This window comes from Andrographis paniculata, unplaced genomic scaffold, assembly GCF_009805555.1.
Source record: "Andrographis paniculata isolate CXL003 unplaced genomic scaffold, ASM980555v1 Contig222END, whole genome shotgun sequence".
NCBI lineage: Eukaryota > Viridiplantae > Streptophyta > Magnoliopsida > Lamiales > Acanthaceae > Andrographis > Andrographis paniculata.
The window spans coordinates 13,485-34,296 of record NW_026137505.1 but is presented as its reverse complement, the minus strand read 5'-3'; the positions used below and the strand labels follow the sequence as shown (position 1 = coordinate 34,296).

General features: G+C 27.5%; 4 protein-coding genes across 11 annotated transcripts in view; 2 read left to right on the top strand and 2 right to left on the bottom strand.

Moving 5' to 3' along the window:
* Positions 1-20,812, top strand: part of LOC127245230 (60S ribosomal protein L7-2-like) — a 40,417-nt gene that overhangs the window by 7,751 nt on the left and 11,854 nt on the right. The window lies entirely within an intron of this gene.
* LOC127245236 (uncharacterized) lies at positions 10-12,716 on the top strand. Of its 2 annotated transcripts, none has more exons than XR_007837420.1 (3): positions 10-360; positions 2,255-2,357; positions 12,561-12,716. XR_007837420.1 is itself a non-coding variant. In XM_051265985.1 (3 exons), exons 1-3 carry the CDS (start codon positions 86-88, stop codon positions 12,535-12,537), a joined length of 441 nt encoding a protein of 146 aa, XP_051121942.1. In that variant the 5' UTR covers positions 10-85; the 3' UTR covers positions 12,538-12,567. The 2 variants fall into 2 exon arrangements, 1 of the variants encoding a protein (XP_051121942.1); XM_051265985.1 differs by having other exon boundaries at positions 12,475-12,567.
* Positions 8,607-20,636, bottom strand: LOC127245229 (60S ribosomal protein L7-2-like). 2 transcript variants are annotated; one of them, XM_051265971.1, is made up of 7 exons: positions 20,525-20,636; positions 10,199-10,385; positions 9,965-10,062; positions 9,822-9,879; positions 9,657-9,736; positions 9,463-9,565; positions 8,607-8,978 (listed from the first exon to the last, which is right to left on the bottom strand). In XM_051265971.1, the coding sequence occupies exons 2-7, from the start codon at positions 10,379-10,381 to the stop codon at positions 8,763-8,765; spliced, it is 738 nt and encodes a 245-aa protein (XP_051121928.1). In that variant the 5' UTR covers positions 10,382-10,385; positions 20,525-20,636; the 3' UTR covers positions 8,607-8,762. The 2 variants fall into 2 exon arrangements, with proteins under 2 accessions (XP_051121928.1, XP_051121927.1); XM_051265970.1 differs by lacking the exon at positions 20,525-20,636 and adding an exon at positions 10,921-11,045.
* LOC127245232 (60S ribosomal protein L7-2-like) lies at positions 17,998-20,641 on the bottom strand. The gene is made up of 7 exons (XM_051265982.1): positions 20,525-20,641; positions 19,656-19,842; positions 19,442-19,539; positions 19,299-19,356; positions 19,134-19,213; positions 18,940-19,042; positions 17,998-18,431 (listed from the first exon to the last, which is right to left on the bottom strand). The coding sequence occupies exons 2-7, from the start codon at positions 19,836-19,838 to the stop codon at positions 18,216-18,218; spliced, it is 738 nt and encodes a 245-aa protein (XP_051121939.1). The 5' UTR covers positions 19,839-19,842; positions 20,525-20,641; the 3' UTR covers positions 17,998-18,215.

The window sequence follows — 20,812 nt, the reverse complement described above, 5'->3', positions numbered from 1 at the left end:
AGAAAATACAAAATAAAATAAAATTATAACACATGATTTTTATAACCACTACAAAAAATCGAATTTGCCTTCTCTGAACCGGTGGATGTGCAAACAGATGAGGAAAATGTTAAAACATACTCGATTTCCTAGTAAACGGAAGCACAATCAGAGGGAAATGAAGAAAGAGAGGGAAATTAAAAAATGCCGCACCGGATACTCCAGCGGGCGGCGGCGGCGCAACTTAGAAGAAAAGGAAAGAAAAAAGAGAAGAGGGGGAGAAAGTAACGAAGAAAGAAAGAAGAAAGTGGGGTGGGCAAGGTGGGTGACGGCGGCGCGTGAATTGGATTGTTGGAGTGGTTATGCTTCTTATTTGATTTGGTAACAATTTATTTATTTATTTTTTTAATAATTATATTATCTATTTAATATTACATATATTTTTTTAATTTACATAAATATAAAAGGGATAAATAATTATGATTTATATATAATATTTTATATTTAAAATTTATTTTATTTAAAATAATCTCACTTAAATATTCTTATATATTTATTTATATGGCAAATGGCCCAAACTGCCCAGTGAATAATTCTCTATTGTTAACCATTGTCTTCAAAAGCCCATAAAGTTCAAAGTTATTAAACTATTAATGGATACGTTTGATTGTGATTTCATAACATTCATTTATTTACAAAATATTTAAAATTCATAAAAATAAAAAAATTTATAATTTTTTTATAATTTTCAATAGTCAATTATAAAAGTTCAAAATATTTCAAATATTGGGTGTGTTTGTTCGAAAGATTTGCAAAGATTTATACTCCCTCTGTCCCAAGCACCCTTGCAACATTTCTTTTTTGATATATCCCAAACACTCTGCAATATTTCCAAAATAGAAAATAATTAATTATACTTAATCTCTATACTACACTTTATCCTCTCACATCATCCAAATAAAAAAAATAAAACATATATTTATCTCTCTTTCACATCACCTAATTTCTAAATTATCCTACTTAATAGTACTCACCTAAAAACCGGTGCCAAAAGTAGAAAATATAGACAAATTACGTGAGATAGACGAAAATAAAAAATATTGACAAATTATGTGGGACAGAGAGAGTATTTAAAAATCACATTAGTATGACAATATTAACTTATATCGTATCAAATGATTATTCAAAATTAAATTTTAATTATTAAAAAAATTCAAACAAAAAAATCAAACCTACAAATAAACATTGGTCTAGCATTTCTTTTAAAAAATACTTATCAAATGCCAATTTTTTATTTAAAATATCATATTCATTGCCTATTTATTATATATCAAACATTTTTTTATATTCTATTTTCTTTTTTTTATTTTCATATTTCTTAATCAACTTACAAAACCAAAATATTTTTCAAAACATATTTCTTACCGTAATTTTAATATAGAAAGCATTTAATATTATGACATATAAGCACCCTTTACTTGATTTCAAATTCTTTACTTCACTATTTTTTTATAACTTTTTATAAATTATACTCCCTCCGTTTCAATACAATAGTCTTGTTTACCATTTTTATCTGTCCCAAAACAATAGTCTTATTTTCATAAATAACCATATCATCGTAAAATTATTCATATTTTTTCATTTTTATTACACAATTGTCACTGTTTTTTTACACTAATACATTCGCAGGACCAAAAAAGTCTTTTATCTATATTTTTTACTAACTATGAATATAATATTAATATTATTTAAATATCGTGCCCAACCCAATTAAGACTGTAGTTTTAGAACGGAAAGAGTACAATTATTTATGTACACTAAATATAAAATTCAAATTACTATTCATACCTAAAAAAAATTATAATAAAAACTCAAACAAACACATAATAGCTTGGTACTCAGACAAAAAAAATACTGATATAAACACATATATATATCAACACTTTATATTATTAATTATTATATCAAAATTAAATAATAATAATAATAATAATAATAACAATAATAATAATAATAATAATAATAATTTGAAATCAGATGATTACTATAATTATTCATTTAAATAGAATTATTCCTTTAAATGAATCTTACATATCTTTCTTGCTATTCATGGATTTGTTTGGTTTGTATTTCAACTTACTATATTTACTATTCGTTTGTATGGTTTTAATAAAATATATTATTTATTTTCATAAAATATTATTTAAATTTAAATTTAAATTCAAATAAAAAAAATATAGTAAATTTTAATTTCATAATTCTGAATGTTGTGCAGTATCTTAAAACCTAAAGGTTTAGTAATTATTCCCAAGGAAGAAGACGACAGTGGCCTACTCCCATGTTATCCCAACTATTCTAGCACTTCCCTTTTCAACAAGGTATATATTTTGGGTATAAAATATTTAGGATTTATTCTTTTTAAAAAAAAAACAAAACAATATTAAATAATTATTATTTTATATTATTTACAGAATTTTCTATTTAAAATAAAAAAATTATAATATTATTTTAAACTATATGACAAAACAAACATACTCTTAATTAAATTACATATCTCCGTTCACCAATAGAACAAGTTTAGTCATAATTCTTAAGTAGTATTAGTGAAAAAAAAACTAACAAATTTTAATATATGTACATACAACAATTATACATTATCAAAAAAATAAAATCAATAATTCAATTAAAAGAACTAAACATTTCATTTATTATACTCCTTCCGTCTCATATCTATATATCTATTTGCTTTTTGCACAAAGTTTTAAAAATATTAGTATTATATTGGGATAAAGTAGAAATAAATGTAAAAAGACTAAATTAACCATATTAGTATTGTTCCGTCTCATATCTATATATCTATTTGCTTTTTGCACAAAGTTTTAAAAATATTAGTATTATATTGGGATAAAGTAGAAATAAATGTAAAAAGACTAAATTAACCATATTAGTATTGTATGATACAAAGGTAATGACATTTGTGTAATATATTGTAAATTGGAAGGATATTTGTAACGTTAGGTAGATAATACAATTACTGAAAAAAATGAAATAAATACTTTGTCATGGGACGGACCAAAATAGAAAAATAGATAGATTGTTAAGAGACGGAGGAAGTATTACTGAATTATTTTTTATTTATTTTTATATATAACACTTAAAACTAAACACAAACAGTTTAATACTCAGATTTTTGTAGATCAACTGGTGAGACAGTTAAGATTTTTAATAAAAAATATATAATTTAGTTTCTAAACAATATGAAAAATAAATTCAAAATATAAGTAAAGAACCTTTAATTGATGGGTTTTATTTTGTTACTATTTTAAATTCAAATCAATATTATTTATCAACATAATTTTTACATTCAAAACATTATATCAACACCTATTTATATCACATCATACAACTATTCAAATTTAAAATTTTACTATTCAGATCTCAACTCAAAATTCATGCTCTAAACAAAACAAAGACACCTAAATAAAAGTGAGAGAGCACGTTTTAAAGAAGGCCGCAGTCAATCACGACCGCGAGCTAAAGTAATGAGATTCAGTTGAATTTACACAATTTACTTGTTTGTTTGGAGCTTTTGAATTTTGAGTTGAGATTTGAATAGTTGTATGATACGATATAAATAGGGATTGATGTGATGTTTTGAAAGTAAAATTTATTTTTAGTATAATATAAAAAAAATATGATGAATAGTGTATTTAAAATCCAATCCTCAAACAAACACTCTCAAAAAATACTCTCTCAGTCTAATTTCTAATTTCTACTATCCTAATATATATTTGCATAATTTTTTTAAGTAATTGTCTTTTTGTTATGAATTAACAAATCTGTCCTTAATTGTACGGGAGAAATTAAAAGTAATAAATAAATTAAGGATAAAAAAATAAAAATTTGTGTTTAAAAAATAAAATATGACAATAGTTTTTTAATGTCCCAAATAAAAAAGTGGACATTAATTCGTGGATGGAGAAAGTAATATAATATTCATTTAGGGTGTGTTTGTTTGAGAGATTGGATTTTTTTTCTACTATTCATCCAATTTTTTTTTCCAAAAATTTTAGATTTTCAGATCAGAATGCTCACCCCTAACTATCATCAAAATTTACACTCATTTTAAGAGTACAAATTTTAAGTAAATAAAAATATAAAAAGTATTCTTTCAGAGTACAGAAAAAAAAATGATATTTTACTAAAAAGCCAAGAATATTTTTTTACCAAAAAGAAGGCATAAATTTTAATGATAGTGTATTTTTTTATTATCCTACCAAGCAACGCAAACATATTTTTACCTTAGTAAAGTGCCTACATTAATGAAAAAATGGACACAAATGAACATTCAAAATAAGAGGTGAACATGACAAAAATATAAGTCAAATCCAATTTCAGCATATCACAAACTCAATTCTGGACAAAACTAAATATTTTACCAAATATTATAAATAATATCAGTAGACACTAAAAAATATATGTCTAAAATCAATTAAATATCATCTATTTTAGAAGAAAATAAAATTCCAATAAAATAAATATATGGTATTTAATTATGCACATATGTTAATTTTTGTACAATAAATATCAACCATTAATGCAAAATCTGCTTAAAATGGAAGATATCGTACAAATATTACGTGCATAAATAGAGCCATAATAAATTTGGCAGCAAAATAAATTAATCTTGTCAATAAAGGAAGTATATAAATTAATATCTTCCAAACAAGGCAATGATATAAAGATCTTGTCAATAAAGGAAGCATATAAATTAATATCTTCCAAAAAAGGCAATGATATAAAGATTTTGACGAGAAAGGAAGGTGCATAATCAAATCCGTTAAAAATGGAAAACGGCATCCGATGGAAAAGGAAAGATTATAAAATCTTTCCATCCACGTAGCACCATCCGAAAAGGAAGCCAAAGCCACCCTCCCCTATAAATAGGAGCCTTGGCCAATTCATTTAGACACCGAAGTTCATTTAAAGACTCGCGCAAGGGTAAGTCTCTCTAGACTCTCTGCAATGTTCTTTATTGTTCTTCGTGTCCTTCGAAGCGTTCTTCGTCGAAAAGTCACCGATTTGGACAAATGATCCAATATTGGTTGACGAATCGATGAAGTTAATGTTCTTCGTCGTATGTCCGAGCCGGAGGAAGGATCAAATCTCTCAAAGCCATCGAGGAATCCATCAAAGCCAAGGAAGAGCCTCCAAAGTCGCTCCCAAAGCTTGAAGATGTTCGTCGCGTTCTTCATAAAAGGCGCAAACCAGGCTCTCTTCGATCCAAAAGTCAAAAGGGACACGCCACCAAAAGCGTTATGGAGCACCAAATCCCTCCCTCAAAGATCAAATTCCGTCGGATCATCCAAAGGAGGCATCAATCCAAAGTCGACGATCAAAATCGCCAACACGGATACCGAAGTTTCCTAAAAACCGACGAAGTCAAACCGAAGACCAAAATCCCTTCGGATCAAAGAAGCCACCCAAATCCAAATTGGAAAAATGGATCGACCCGGAGAGAGAATCAAAGGATCCAAATAGAGAATAGGACTCGCATTAAATTTAAATTAAATATAATTTGTACAAATTTTGTGTTTATTAAATATAACACAATTTTTTTGTCTACACTATCATTATAAAATAAAAGATTTTTAGAATAAGTTATTTTTTATCTTTTAATTTACTATATTATTATTTATAAAATATTAAAATATTAAAATTCACGTATAAAAAATAAATAATTATATTTTCGTTAGAATGAAGAGGCAATAATTTTAACATCAAGATAGACAATATAATTAGAAAAAGACAAGAGTACGTTTAGGGTGTGTTTGTTCGAGGGATTGAATTTTAAATCCACTATTCATCTAATTTTTTTTTCCCAAAAACATCAAATCAAACATCTATTTTTTATTTTTTATATTATACTAAAAATCAATTTTACATTTAAAACAATATATCAACAAAGACACCCTAAATAAAAGTGAGAGAGCACGTTTTAAAGAAGGCCGCAGTCAATCACGACTGCGAGCTAAAGTAATGAGATTCAGTTGAATTTACACAATTTACGTGTTTGTTTGGGGCTTTTGAATTTTGAGTTGGGATTTGAATAGTTGTACGATGTGATATAAATTGGGATTGATGTGATATTTTGAATGTAAAAAATTAATTTTTAGTACTATATAAAAAATAAAAAATAGGTGTTTGATTTGATATTTTTTGGGGGGAAAAATAGGATGAATAGTGTATTTAAAATCCAATCCTCAAACAAACACCCCCAAAAAATACTCTCTCAGTCTAATTTCTAATTTCTACTATCCTAAAGTATATTTGCATAATTTTTTAAGTAATTGTCTTTTTGTTATGAATTAACAAATCTGTCCTTAATTGTACAGGAGAAATTAAAAGTAATAAATAAATTAAGGGTAAAAAAATAAAATTTGTGTTTAAAAAATAAAATATGACAATAGTTTTTTAATGTCCCAAATAAAAAAGTAGGACATTAGTTCGTGGATGGAGAAAGTAATATAATATTCATTTAGGGTGTGTTTTTGTTTGAGGGATTGGATTTTTTTTCTACTATTAATCCAATTTTTTTCCCCAAAAACATCAAATCAAACACCTCTTTTTCATTTTTTATATTATACTAAAAATCAATTTTACATTCAAAACATCACATCAACACCTATTTATACCACATAATACAACTATTCAAATTCAAAATTTTTACTATTCAAATTCCAAATTAAAATCCAAACCTCCAAACAAACACACCCTAAAGTCTCCATGTTGTACAGTAAACACAAGAATTTAAATAAAATAATAAAATAATTTAATTAATATAATAAATTATAAATTATAAAATTTAAAATATAACTAAAATTAATAATTAATATTTAAAAAAAAAAAACAAAATATGTACAACGGCCAACAAAAATAAAAATAATTGGCACATTATTTTCCACAACAAAAGATGTCAAAAGGGAGTACTTATTTATCAAAGATCTCTCTCTGTCGGGTGGAATTAAACTATGTTATGTAAAAAATCATTTATTCGTGCAAAATAATATTTCATCAGTCCTAATACAATAGTTTTGTTTATATTTTTGTCCGTTCCAAAACAATAACCTTATTTTCATAAATACTTATATCACCGTAAAATTATTCTTACTTTTTCATTATTACTAGACAAATATCACTACTTTTTATACTAATACATTCTTACTTTTTTATTATTATTATACAAATATCACTACTTTTTATACTAATACACTCACAAGGACAAAAAAAATCTTTTATTCATATTTTTTACCGACTATCAATATAATATGAATACCTTTTACATATCGTACCCAACTCAAATAAAATCATAGTTTTGGGACTGAGGGAGTATAAGAGGGGATTGTAAGTTAAAAATTGTAATAAACTAAAATTATCCTTCATTAATTACAATATTAGATGGATATGATTTATTCAGCATCTACTTATGGTTTGAATAGTTGTATGATTTTATATTTTGATTTGATATTTTTGAGAAAAAAAAATTAATTAATAGTTTAAGTTTTAACAAATCCTCCAAACAAAACACACTCTATGGAGAATAATACTATAAATACAATATGGTGTGTTTGTTTGTGGGTTTTAATTTTTTTAGTCTGAATTTTTAATAATAAAAAATTGAATTTAAATAGTTGTTTGATATAATATAAATAAAAATTTATATGATATTTAAAATGTAAAATAAATTTATAGTATAAATATATATATAAAATAATTATTTGATATGATACCTTAAAAAAAAAAAAAATCTGAATAATAAAAATATATAGTAAAATCTAAAACAACACAACCTAAATAAATAATAAACACCAAGTAATAATTACTTTTTTTCATAATAACAATTACCACTGTTGATAAATCAAACATATACCATCAATTAAACACATTCACTAATAAATTTCCTAAATTACCCCCACAACTTCTGCTTTCTTACTTCAAAATACTACACCACCGTCGATAGAGCTGCGCAAAATATCCGAAATCCCAAAAATTCAATCCGAACCAAATTAAAATTTAAAATTTCGTCTAGGATTTGATAGAATTGAATTTTTAACAAATTTCAGATTTTATAATCGGATCGATATACTTAAAATTCGAACCAATCCGAAATCCAAAATATAACATTTTAATATATTTTTTTATTATACAAATTTAATATTTTATTAAAAAATATTATATTTTTAATATAAAAACTCAAATTTATTAATTATATTTTAATATATTTAATTTTTATATATTATAATATTAAATATAAAAGAAATTAAAAAATTAAAAAAAATAATAAAAATATTTAAAATTTCAAAATTTTCAATTTGTTTCGGATTTTTCAGTTCGAATTACGGATTTCGATTCGGATCGATTTTTTCAAGAATTTAGGATTTTCAGATCGGTTCGAATTTAGCAAAATTTAAACCGAAAATTCGAATGCTCATCAGCAAAATTTACACTCATTTAATAGTACAAATTTTAAGAAAAGTAAATAAAAATATAAAAAGTATTCTTTCAGAGTACAGAAAAAAATGATATTTTACTAAAAGGCCAAGAACATTTTTTAGCAAAAAAAAGGATAAATTTTAATGATTGTGTATTTTTTTATTATACTAATTAACCCGAATGTCGACAAGAGAAGCCCAAAATGCAAAATTTTCGACTAAATAAGTCTTGAAGAAGCAGATCGAAAATTCGATTTAATGCAGCAAAAGCAAAATTGCGATAAAGCTTATTTAATTCATCCTCCTAATGAGTTCGTTAATGTAATCCTCGCGGTTACCAGCATCACCGCCTTCGACGTAATGGTTCCTCTTCTTCTTCAACCCGCCCAGGGGTGCCTTCAGCTGGAATGGCCACAAAAAGTTGTTCGCTTCCTTGAAGTGGGGCCCCACCGTCATGATCTCGTGGATGAGATCTTCCACGCAAATTATTCCCGACTTACCCAATGTCTATAAAAAAAATCGAAATAGAGCAATTTAAGACGGCTGGGCCCATCAAGAAACAGTAGATTTTGAAAACTACGCGGCGTAAGAAAAGAAGACATTGAGTTAACAAGGATGTAATGATTTGTATTTTGAGAGAAAAAGAAACGTTTTTGTTTTCAAAGAAAGTTAGGGGTGTGTTTGATTTGTACTATAATATAAAAAAATAAAAATAATTGTTTGATTTGATATTTTTAGAGAAAAAAAAAATACGTTGTAATACCCACAAAAGAACACAACATAAGGTTGTGGTTGTTTGGATCGAATCCTTTCTTCCAAAACCATTAAATCAAATACTTGTTTTTATCTTTATATTATAATAAAAAATAATAAAAACTCTACATAAAAGCATCAAATCATCACTTGGTTATATATTCTAATTCAAAATATAAATCCAAAACCCCACACAAACACAACATAAACAAAAACTCAAAAGAAACACACAAGGTACCTGCTCGATGATAGAGTTGTCTGTCAAGGCAATCCGCTGCTTGTTCACTTTCCCATAGCCTCGTTTGTAAATCAGCTCTCGGACGCTCTTAAGGTTGGGGTATCTGAAAATTTGTGTAATTATGATGAGGGTTTTCCAGACGTTTGTCGTGAATAAATGTTAAGGCATATGAGAGGTATGAGAGAATGTCTTACCCATAAGTAACATATGGCTCGACTCTGTGAAGCATGTTCAGTGTAGCTTTGTTAACTTTCAGAAATACCCCGTTGAAAATCTACAGTAGTTCAAATCAATTTGTTAGATAAATGTTGTGTGCAAACAAATAGGTTCGGAAACTAAATAATTGGCCGCATTCATACCTGTCTCAGTCGCAGAAGCTGCAAAATTTTCTTGGTCTGCGGGTGCATTGCATTAATACTGACAGAGAAAACAGTAATTTAATCATCTATGTTTGAGAATATTAAAGTTATCAATTACATGAATTGTAGTTGAAATGCCTTACCCACGGATTCTAATTATGAACAAAAGCTTGGCCTCGGGACTGACGTAGAAGCCGCCCTTCAAACGAGCCTCACGCTTCAGCTGAATCAGTTGCCTCTCCTAAACATTCAAAGGATGAAAAGTAAAAATTATCACAGAAATTACATTTAATCTACAGAAATTACATTTAATATAAAACGAATAAAATCAAAGAAATACACATTGATTCCGAAAAATAAGGTAATTCCAACCGTACATTTTCTTCGTATTCCTTGGCATACTCCTTCGCTTTTTTGCAGATTAGCTTGCGAGTCTCTGCGTTTTTTTTCTTTGCTTCCTCGAGTTCTTTCGCCTTTGCAAGGGCCCATTCCTCATTTCGCTTTTGTTTCTTCAAGACTGACTCGGGAACGAGTATCCCAACCTTTACCACGTCGCTCATCTCTCTATCACATAAATCAATCAAAATAAAATAAGAAATCATTACACGGACGGAAATATCTGATATGCCCACACAATTTGCTTTACTATTAATGATACAAGGTCACAGAACATCAAATCAATTAGCACAGTGAACCTTATTCAACAAAGCTTCCCAAATTTGATCGGAGATGTAGCAGCATTTTGATACAATAAAGGCATACAACCAATAAGTTTCAACAATTTTAAATTACCGAACGTATCACACGTCCACCAAAAAAAATAAAATATCCCAATCTTATGAATCTGAACTAAAAATCCCACTGAATGTGATCCTACAAAGCTTCCCCGATCCATCCGATCAAAGAGCACTACAATACTATAAAGTCTACGAAAGAGTAGTTTCACCGATTTCAAAACAACGATGTATCGCAATGTTCAAAAATAAAATAAAATATCAATCTAATGAACCAAAATTAATCAAAATCAGATTACAATCTTCGGAAGAAAGAAAATCTTTTCAATTTGACGAACAAAACGAAGCAACGGGTAGCAAATTACCTGTTGAAACTTGAACCGCAGCACCTTCTAGGGTTTCGTCTTTGTTGCAGAGAGATGTGCAGACAATGGGAGACGCAAAACCCTAATATAGGAAATAGCATTGGGCCCACTTATAAGGAGCCAAGAGCCCACTTAAAAGCGTACAAGATTAACAATTTTTCAAAAGATTAATAAAGTTATATAATAATAGTTATATAAAAAATAAAATTATATATATATATATAATAATAATTATTTTTCAAAAGTTTGTTATTTTCTTTTATTTATTTATTTATTTATTATTGTGCTGATTTTAAAAAATAATTGTTATGTTGCTTTTGTTGTTTGATCTACTCTAAATTATTAATTTTTGTTAATATTTTTATTTTATTAATATAAATATAAATATTTTACATTTTAAATTAATCTAACTAATATAAATTTATAATAATTTTGACATTTTTTTTGTGAAATAATAATATTTAATTGTTGAATGGTGTGTATCAAGGAATTGAAATGCTTTTATAGAAAAATTGATAGATGATACGGTTAAAAAATTGACTATTTGATTTATCTTTTAAGAAAAATATATAGCATTTTAACATTACGTAGAATTTATATATTAACTTCATTAGTTGTGGTTTTGATTAATTTCTTCTATTTGTCTAGAGAGTTGTATCTGTTAGTGTTTATCTATTGAGATCTATTTAGAATATTATATTATTTTCAATAAATATTATCATATGTGTCCGAAGAATAATAATAATAATAATAATAATAATGTTATGTTTTAATTAAAATATTAGTATAGTATGGTCAAACAGTGCATTATTTGTAATTTTATTAATTGATATCTAATTTATATATAAATGGAATGCCTAAGAGTTATATATTTATTACTGCCTAAAATAGGATGAATAGTAGAAATTCAAACATATCCCTCAAACAAACACACCCTAAATTAACTATTGTATGATATAAATTAAATGACATTTGTGTAATATATTGTAAATTTGAAAGGTATTTGTAATGTTAGGTAGATAATACAATTACTTAAAAAAAAAGGAAATAAATACTTTATTATGGAACGGATCAAAATAGAAAAATAGATAGATTGTTAAGAGACGGATGAAGTATTACTGAATTATTTTTTATTTATTTTTATATATAACACTTAAAATTAAACATAAACACTTTGATAATCAGATTTTTGTTGATCAACTGGTGAGACAGTTAAGATTTTTAATAAAAAAAATATGTAATTTAGTTTCTAAACAATACGAAAAATAAATTCAAAATATAAGTAAAGAACCTTTAATTGATGAGTTCTATTTTGTTACTATTTTAAATTCAAATCAATATTATTTATCAGCATAATTTTTATTAAAAATATAATATTAATTTTCTAATAAAGTATAAAATATCATATCCAAATACTAATCGAAAAAAAGAAAATGACAGATCTAACGCATTATTTCAAATAAAATTAAAAAACACAACCAAACAAACCCAACGAAGTGAAGTTAAATTTGTAGACCCTTTAATGTGTTTATACGCATGTGTAACTAAATTCAGAAGATATTACTTCATGAAGAAAATCGAAGACATTTCTTTATCGTACGGCTCACATTGTCCTAATAAATACAAGACGGCAAATACAGTGCTGACCCTCGGAACACATTGCGAATGCGATTGCAACCGAATCGAAGAGGATATTGTCGGGACGCTTAGAGAGAGCATTCCGTGGCAAATCGAGTCGATACCGTCGATAGCGACCGCATTGATGGAAGGTTACGATCGTCGACAAGATACGTGGATGTTAATTCGGAGAAACGATATTGTCGGAAAACAAAGATTAGCCGTCGGAATAGCGAATGCGGTATTCGGTTCTTCGGATTTTTTATTCTGTTTGGATCCGAAGAATAATTGCCCGTTTACGGTGTCCGAGAACTCGGCCGCGCTCGAAATGGCGTTGCGGAGCGTCGGAAAGCTCATCGTGTTGGTCGAAAATGTCGATTCGGCTGATCCCGGATTTCTTAGGTTTCTCGCCGATATTTTGGAGGAGCGAAAGCGTCGTCGTACATGGACATGTGTTATATTTATATTGAGAATATATATTAGGGGTTTTTTTTTTTTAATATAGAATGTAATCATATATATTTAAAAGAGAAATTAAATACAACAGTAATAAATAAAATTCAGTCTTAAGATTGTTTAAGAAAAATTGACATTTGATTGTTGTCATTAAATGAATATTTTAAATAAGTTAAATACTTGTTAAAAAAATATTATTCATAATAAGGACAAATCCACACACACTACAGTGCACCGGAGACTGTACGGCGGCGTGGATAATTCCGGCGCCGGAGTCCATGGAGAGAACACACAGAATCCAACTCCACAAGTGATATTCTGAAACTAAGAGAAATGAAAGTTGGAACTGAAGAAGACGATAATCAATTCATCAATTTCATCTCACAATAAACAAATTCAATCCTCCGATTCCCCAAAACGAATGATACAATTTCGTACACAAAACTCGTGTCTATACAACAAAAGTTTTTCAATAACAGACTAGTACCTTAAAAAAATAAAATAAAACTCGTATCTATACGCCTCTACGTCAATGAACAACAGCAAAAAAACAAAAATTCAATCGGCAACAAATACGATATCCACAGTTGATAAATGAGGCAGTTCCATTACCATATTCGAATTCAATCGATCACCCGATTCACCACGCATACGAATCGTACGGAAGCAGACGCCTGGAGCAGAGAGCGCAGAAGAATTTCCGTCCGTACCTAAATCCGACAGGGAAGAACAGAAACCGCCACCGCGCGGCGACGTCCACCGCCTGTACCTTTCCGCCGCAGTACGGGCAGGATCCCGGCGCCTGCCGCCGGCCGATCTCCGTCTCCTCCGTCGCGCATCCGAGAAAACACATAATCTCCTGATCAATCGGATAAAATTAGGATAGATTTCGAGCTGTAATTCTGTAACTGCAGCAGTTTTCTGAGATTGGGAATTTTTGATGAATTGGAGGTGCGGCGCGCGCGCAGGAGGTTTTTATAAGCGCGGGGAATGATGTGTAGAAAGGTCGAGAAGCTTCGACGACGGTGATGGAGCTAACGTGCACCGAGTCGGCTCAGGGTAATGTACACGTGGCAACTTGTGGAGAATCGTGGAGTAAACAAAGTGGGCCATTACGAAATTTTGTGTCTCACAGTGACAATAATTAGAAGGATATTTTCGTTTCTTTCAATAATTATATTTATATAAAAAAATTTAGGAAAATATACTTTGTCAAAATAATATTTCATCAGTCCACGAATTTTATATCCGTTGAAACGAATTTTAATAAAACTATTATATTATTTTTTATCCACTCACAAATTATATATATATTTATTTTGAATTATCTAATTATAAAGTAATTATTTTCAAAAATATATTTTTTTTTCTTTTTCTGTAAAATACTTCTATTTTTATCATTATATTATTATTTTATAAAAAAAAAAAAACAAACAAAAATATTTTTACATATTTTTAATTATGTATTCACTCTGTGCAATTGAAAGTTTGTTATTTTTTATTTTTAATTAAAAATATTATTATTAGTTAAAATCCACACCAAAGATAAATATATACATTTTAGCTGAATAAAAAGAGTACTAATTAATTTTAATATAAAAGAGAAATATATAAATAAAATAAAATAAGATTATAGTGAAAATTTACGAAAATTAACAAAAAAAAAATGATAAATTTATTATTATTTATTAATTTATAAATAATAAAATTATGATTAAATAAAATAATTTATTATAAATAGATTATACATACACAAAAAATTAACATAATCATCTCATAGACTAAAATATATTTTAAATTATAATAACTCGTTATATCCACAACTAATATAATCATTTTGTTATTTTAATTTTGTTTGTTTTGTATTTTGGTTTATAGGAATATTTTCTTTTTTGTAAAATATAGTAAATTTTTTATATAATATAAAAATAATAAATATGTATAATATAATAATTTTCTTACAAAAATATATTAGGTATTTTGAGGAAAAAAAAAAAAAACTCTAAAAACTCTTATCTTTTACCAAATTATAAATAATATCATTATAAAATAAAAGATTTTTAGAATAAGTTATCTTTTATCTTTTAATTTATTATATTATTATTTATAAAATATTAATATATTAAAATTCACGTATAAAAAATAAATAATTATATTTTCGTTAGAATGAAGAGGCAATAATTTTAATATCAAGATAGACAATATAATTAGAAAAAGACAAGAGTACGTTTAGGGTGTGTTTGTTCGAGGGATTGAATTTTAAATCTACTATTCATCTAATTCTTTTCTCCTAAAAACATCAAATCAAACATCTATTTTTTATTTTTTATATTATACTAAAAATCAATTTTACATTTAAAACTACGTATCAACACCTATTTATATCACATCATACAACTATTCAAATCCCAACTCAAAATTCAAACCCTAAACAAAGACACCCTAAATAAAAGTGAGAGAGCACGTTTTAAAGAAGACCGCAGTCAATCAAGACTGCGAGCTAAAGTAATGAGATTCAGTTGAATTTACACAATTTACGTGTTTGTTTGGGACTTTTGAATTTTGAGTTGGGATTTGAATAGTTGTACGATGTGATATAAATAGGGATTGATGTGATATTTTGAATGTAAAATTAATTTTTAGTATTATATAAAAAATAAAAAATAGGTGTTTGATTTGATATTTTTTGGGGGGAAAAATAGGATGAATAGTGTATTTAAAATCCAATCCTCAAACAAACACCCCCAAAACATACTCTCAGTCTAATTTCTAATTTCTACTATCCTAAAGTATATTTGCATAATTTTTTAAGTAATTGTCTTTTTGTTATGAATTAACAAATCTGTCCTTAATTGTACAGGAGAAATTAAAAGTAATAAATAAATTAAGGGTAAAAAAATAAAATTTGTGTTTAAAAAATGAAATATGACAATAGTTTTTTAATGTCCCAAATAAAAAAGTAGCACGTTAGTTCGTGGATGGAGAAAGTAATATAATATTCATTTAGGGTGTGTTTGTTTGAGGGATTGGATTTTTTTTCTACTATTCATAAAATTTTTTTACCCCAAAAACATCAAATCAAACACCTCTTTTTCATTTCCTATATTATACTAAAAATTTATTTTACATTCAAAACATCACATCAACACCTATTTATATCACATCATACAACTATTCAAATTCAAAATTTTTACTATTCAAATTCCAAATTAAAATCCAAACCTCCAAACAAATACACCCTAAAGTCTCCATGTTGTACAGTAAACACAAGAATTTAAATAAAATAATAAAATAATTTAATTAATATAATAAATTATAAATTATAAAATTTAAAATATAACTAAAATTAATAATTAATATTTTAAAAAAAAAAAAAAACAAAATATGTAAAACGGCCAACAAAAATAAAAATAATTGGCACATTATTTTCCACAACAAAAGATGTCAAAAGGGAGTACTTATTTATCAAGATCTCTCTCTGTCGGGTGGAATTAAACTATGTTATGTAAAAAATCATTTATTTGTGCAAAATAATATTTCATCAGTCCCAATACAATAGTTTTGTTTATATTTTTGTCCGTCCCAAAACAATATCCTTTTTTTCATAAATACTTATATCACCGTAAAATTATTATTACTTTTTCATTATTATTAGACAAATATCACTACTTTTTATACTAATACATTCTTACTTTTTTATTATTATTATTATACAAATATCACTACTTTTTATACTAATACACTCACAAGGATAAAAATGTCTTTTATTCATATTTTTTACCGACTATCAATATAATATGAATACCTTTTACATATCGTACCCAACTCAAATAAAATCATAGTTTTGGGACGGAGGGAGTATAAGAGTGGATTGTAAGTTGAAAATTGTAATAAACTAAATTATCCTTCATTAATTACAATATTAAATGGATATGATTTATTCAGCATCTACTTATGGTTTGAATAGTTGTATGATTTTATATTTTGATTTGATATTTTTGAGAAAAAAATTTAATTAATAGTTTAAGTTTTAACAAATCTTCCAAACAAAACACACTCTATGGAGAATAATACTATAAATACAATATGGTGTGTTTGTTTTTGGGTTTTAATTTTTTTAGTCTGAATTTTTCAATAATAAAAAATTGAATTTAAATAGTTGTTTGATATAATATAAATAAAAATTTATATAATATTTAAAATATAAAATAAATTTATAGTATAAATATATATATAAAATAATTATTTGATGTAATACCTTAAAAAAAAAAAAAAAACTAAATAGTAAAAATATATAGTAAAATTAAAACAACACAACCTAAATAAATAACAAACACCAAGTAATAATTACTTTTTTCATAATAACAATTACCACTGTTGATAAATCAAACATATACCATCAATTAAACACATTCACTAATAAATTTCCTAAATTACCGCCACAACTTCTGTTTTCTTACTTCAAAATACTACGGACCTATATTGAAATTTAAAATTTGGTTCAAATTTTTCAGATTTTCGGATTTGATCGGATTAAATTTTTAACAAATTTCGAATTTTATGATCAGATCAATTTACTTAAAATCCGAACCAATCCGAAATCCGAAATATAACATTTTAATATATTTTTTTTATTGTACATATTTAATATTTTATTAGAAAATATTATATTTTAATATAAAAAACTCAAATTTATTAATTATATTTTAATATATTATATATATTTAATATTATAAAATAATATTAGTTCGAATTTTTATATTTAATATAAAAGAAAATTTACAAATTAAAAAAATAATAATATAAATATTTAGAATTTCAAAATTTTTAATTTAGTTCGAAATTTTTAGTTCGAATTACGAATTTCGGTTCGAATTGATTTTTCCAAAAATTTCGGATTTTCAAATCGGAATACTCACCCTAACCATCATCAAAATTTACACTCATTTAAGAGTACAAATTTTAAGAAAAGTAAATAAAAATATAAAAAGTATTCTTTCAGAGTACAGAAAAAAAATGATATTTTACTAAAAAGCCAAGAATATTTTTTTAGCAAAAAAAAAAAAAAAAAGGCATAAATTTTAATGATAGTGTATTTTTTTATTATCCTACCAAGCAACACAAACATATTTTTACCTTAGTAAAGTGCCTAAATAAGTCTTGAAGAAGCAGATCGAAAATTCGATTCAATGCAGCAAAAGCAAAATTGCGATAAAGCTTACTTAATTCATCCTCCTAATGAGTTCGTTAATGTAATCCTCGCGGTTACCAGCATCACCGCCTTCGACGTAATGGTTCCTCTTCTTCTTCAACCCGCCCAGGGGTGCCTTCAGCTGGAATGGCCACAAAAAGTTGTTCGCTTCCTTGAAGTGGGGCCCCACCGTCATGATCTCGTGGATGAGATCTTCCGCGCAAATTATTCCCGTCTTACCCAATGTCTATCAAAAAAATCGAAATAAAGCAATTTAAGACGGCTGGGCCCATCAAGAAACAGTAGATTTTGAAAACTACACGGCGTAAGAAGACATTGAGTTAACAAGGATGTAATGATTTGTATTTTGAGAGAAAAAGAAAAGTTTTTGTTTTCAAAGAAAGTTAGGGGTGTGTTTGATTTGTACTATAATATAAAAAAATAAAAATAATTGTTTAATTTGATATTTTTAGAGAAAAAAAAAGAATCTAAATAATAAAAATACGTTGTAAAACCCACAAAAGAACCCAACCTAAGGTTGTGGTTGTTTGGATCGAATTCTTTCTTCCAAAACCATTAAATCAAATACTTGTTTTTATCTTTATATTATAATAATAAAAAAAAAACTCTACATAAAAGCATCAAATCATCACTTCGTTATATCAAGTCAAATAACTATTGTAATTCAAAATATAAATCCAAAACCCCACACAAACACAACATAAACAAAAACTCAAAAGAAACACACAAGGTACCTGCTCGATGATAGAGTTGTCTGTCAAGGCAATCCGCTGCTTGTTCACTTTCCCATAGCCTCGTTTGTAAATCAGCTCTCGGACGCTCTTAAGGTTGGGGTATCTGAAAATTTGTGTAATTATGATGAGGGTTTTCCAGACGTTTGTCGTGAATAAATGTTAAGGCATATAAGAGGTATGAGAGAATGTCTTACCCATAAGTAACATATGGCTCGACTCTGTGAAGCATGTTCAGTGTAGCTTTGTTAACTTTCAGAAATACCCCGTTGAAAATCTACAGTAGTTCAAATCAATTTGTTAGATAAATGTTGTGTGCAAACAAATAGGTTCGGAAACTAAATAATTGGCCGCATTCATACCTGTCTCAGTCGCAGAAGCTGCAAAATTTTCTTGGTCTGCGGGTGCATTGCATTAATACTGATAGAGAAAACAGTAATTTAATCATCTATGTTTGAGAATATTAAAGTTATCAATTACATGAATTGTAGTTGAAATGCCTTACCCACGGATTCTAACGATGAACAAAAGCTTGGCCTCGGGACTGACGTAGAAGCCGCCCTTCAAACGAGCCTCACGCTTCAGCTGAATCAGTTGCCTCTCCTAAACATTCAAAGGATGAAAAGTAAAAATTATCACAGAAATTACATTTAATCTAAAACGAATAAAATCAAAGAAATACACATTGATTCCGAAAAATAAGGTAATTTCAACCGTACATTTTCTTCGTATTCCTTGGCATACTCCTTTGCTTTTTTGCAGATTAGCTTGCGAGTCTCAGCGTTTTTCTTCTTTGCTTGCTCGAGTTCTTTCGCCTTTGCAAGGGCCCATTCCTCATTTCGCTTTTGTTTCTTCAAGACTGACTCGGGAACGAGTATCCCAACCTTTACCTCGTCGCTCATCTCTCTATCACATAAATCAATCAAAATAAAATAAGAAATCATTACACGGACTGAAATATCTGATATGCCCAAACAATTTGCTTTACTATTAATGATACAAGGTTACAGAACATCAAATCAATTCGCACATTGAACCTTATACAACAAAGCTTCCCAAATTTGATCGGAGATCTAGCAGCATTTTGATACAATAAAGGCATACAAACAATAAGTTTCAACAATTTTAAATTAACGAACGTATCACACGTCCACCAAAAAAAATAAAATATCCCAATCTTATGAATCTGAACTAAAAATCCCACTGCAATCTCCTTTAGCAGAACTAACACTACAATTTCAATTACAAAAACGAAGATATAGATAGCAAATTAATTACTGTAAGCTTTAACGGCAGCAAATCTGTTGTTAATAATTCCCAGGTACATAACATCTAATTTAATACACACACTGAATCTGATCCTACAAAGCTTCCCAAATCCATCCGATCAAAGAGCACTACAATACTATAAAGTCTACGAAAGAGTAGTTTCACCGATTTCAAAACAACGATGTATCGCAATGTTCAAAAATAAAATAAAATATCAATCTAATGAACCCAAATTAATCAAAAATCAGATTACAATCTTCTGAAGAAAGAAAATCTTCTCAATTCGACGAACAAAACGAAGCAACGGGTAGCAAATTACCTGTTGAAACTTGAACCGCAGCACCTTCTAGGGTTTCTTCTTTGTTGCAGAGAGAGATCTGCAGACAAAGGGAGGCGCAAACCCTAATATAGGAAATACCATTGTTCTTATTGGGCCTATTCGGACCCATTTATAAGGAGCCAAGAGCCCACTTAACAGCGTACAAAATTAACAACAGAAAGTACAATATTCACTTCAGGCCTAAACCCTAACGCGCCCTGAAAGCAAGGGTACAACATCCACATCACGAGGTACAACATCTGATTATGTGCAAGATAGAGAACTATA

Excerpts from the sequence above, each read along its gene's own strand:
- LOC127245236 (XM_051265985.1), top strand. The coding sequence starts at position 86 with ATGTGCAAACAGATGAGGAAAATGTTAAAACATACTCGATTTCCTAGT. Across the intron at positions 361-2,254 it reads TATGCTTCTTATTTGATTTG|TATCTTAAAACCTAAAGGTT; the intron begins GTAACAATTTAT and ends AATGTTGTGCAG. Across the intron at positions 2,358-12,474 it reads GCACTTCCCTTTTCAACAAG|AAGATATTACTTCATGAAGA; the intron begins GTATATATTTTG and ends AACTAAATTCAG.
- LOC127245229 (XM_051265970.1), bottom strand. The coding sequence starts at position 11,021 with ATGCTATTTCCTATATTAGGGTTTTGCGTCTCCCATTGTCTGCACATC. Across the intron at positions 9,880-9,964 it reads TTCATAATTAGAATCCGTGG|TATTAATGCAATGCACCCGC; the intron begins GTAAGGCATTTC and ends TTTCTCTGTCAG. Across the intron at positions 9,737-9,821 it reads AGCTTCTGCGACTGAGACAG|ATTTTCAACGGGGTATTTCT; the intron begins GTATGAATGCGG and ends GAACTACTGTAG.
- LOC127245232 (XM_051265982.1), bottom strand. The coding sequence starts at position 19,838 with ATGAGCGACGAGGTAAAGGTTGGGATACTCGTTCCCGAGTCAGTCTTG. Across the intron at positions 19,357-19,441 it reads TTCATCGTTAGAATCCGTGG|TATTAATGCAATGCACCCGC; the intron begins GTAAGGCATTTC and ends TTTCTCTATCAG. Across the intron at positions 19,214-19,298 it reads AGCTTCTGCGACTGAGACAG|ATTTTCAACGGGGTATTTCT; the intron begins GTATGAATGCGG and ends GAACTACTGTAG.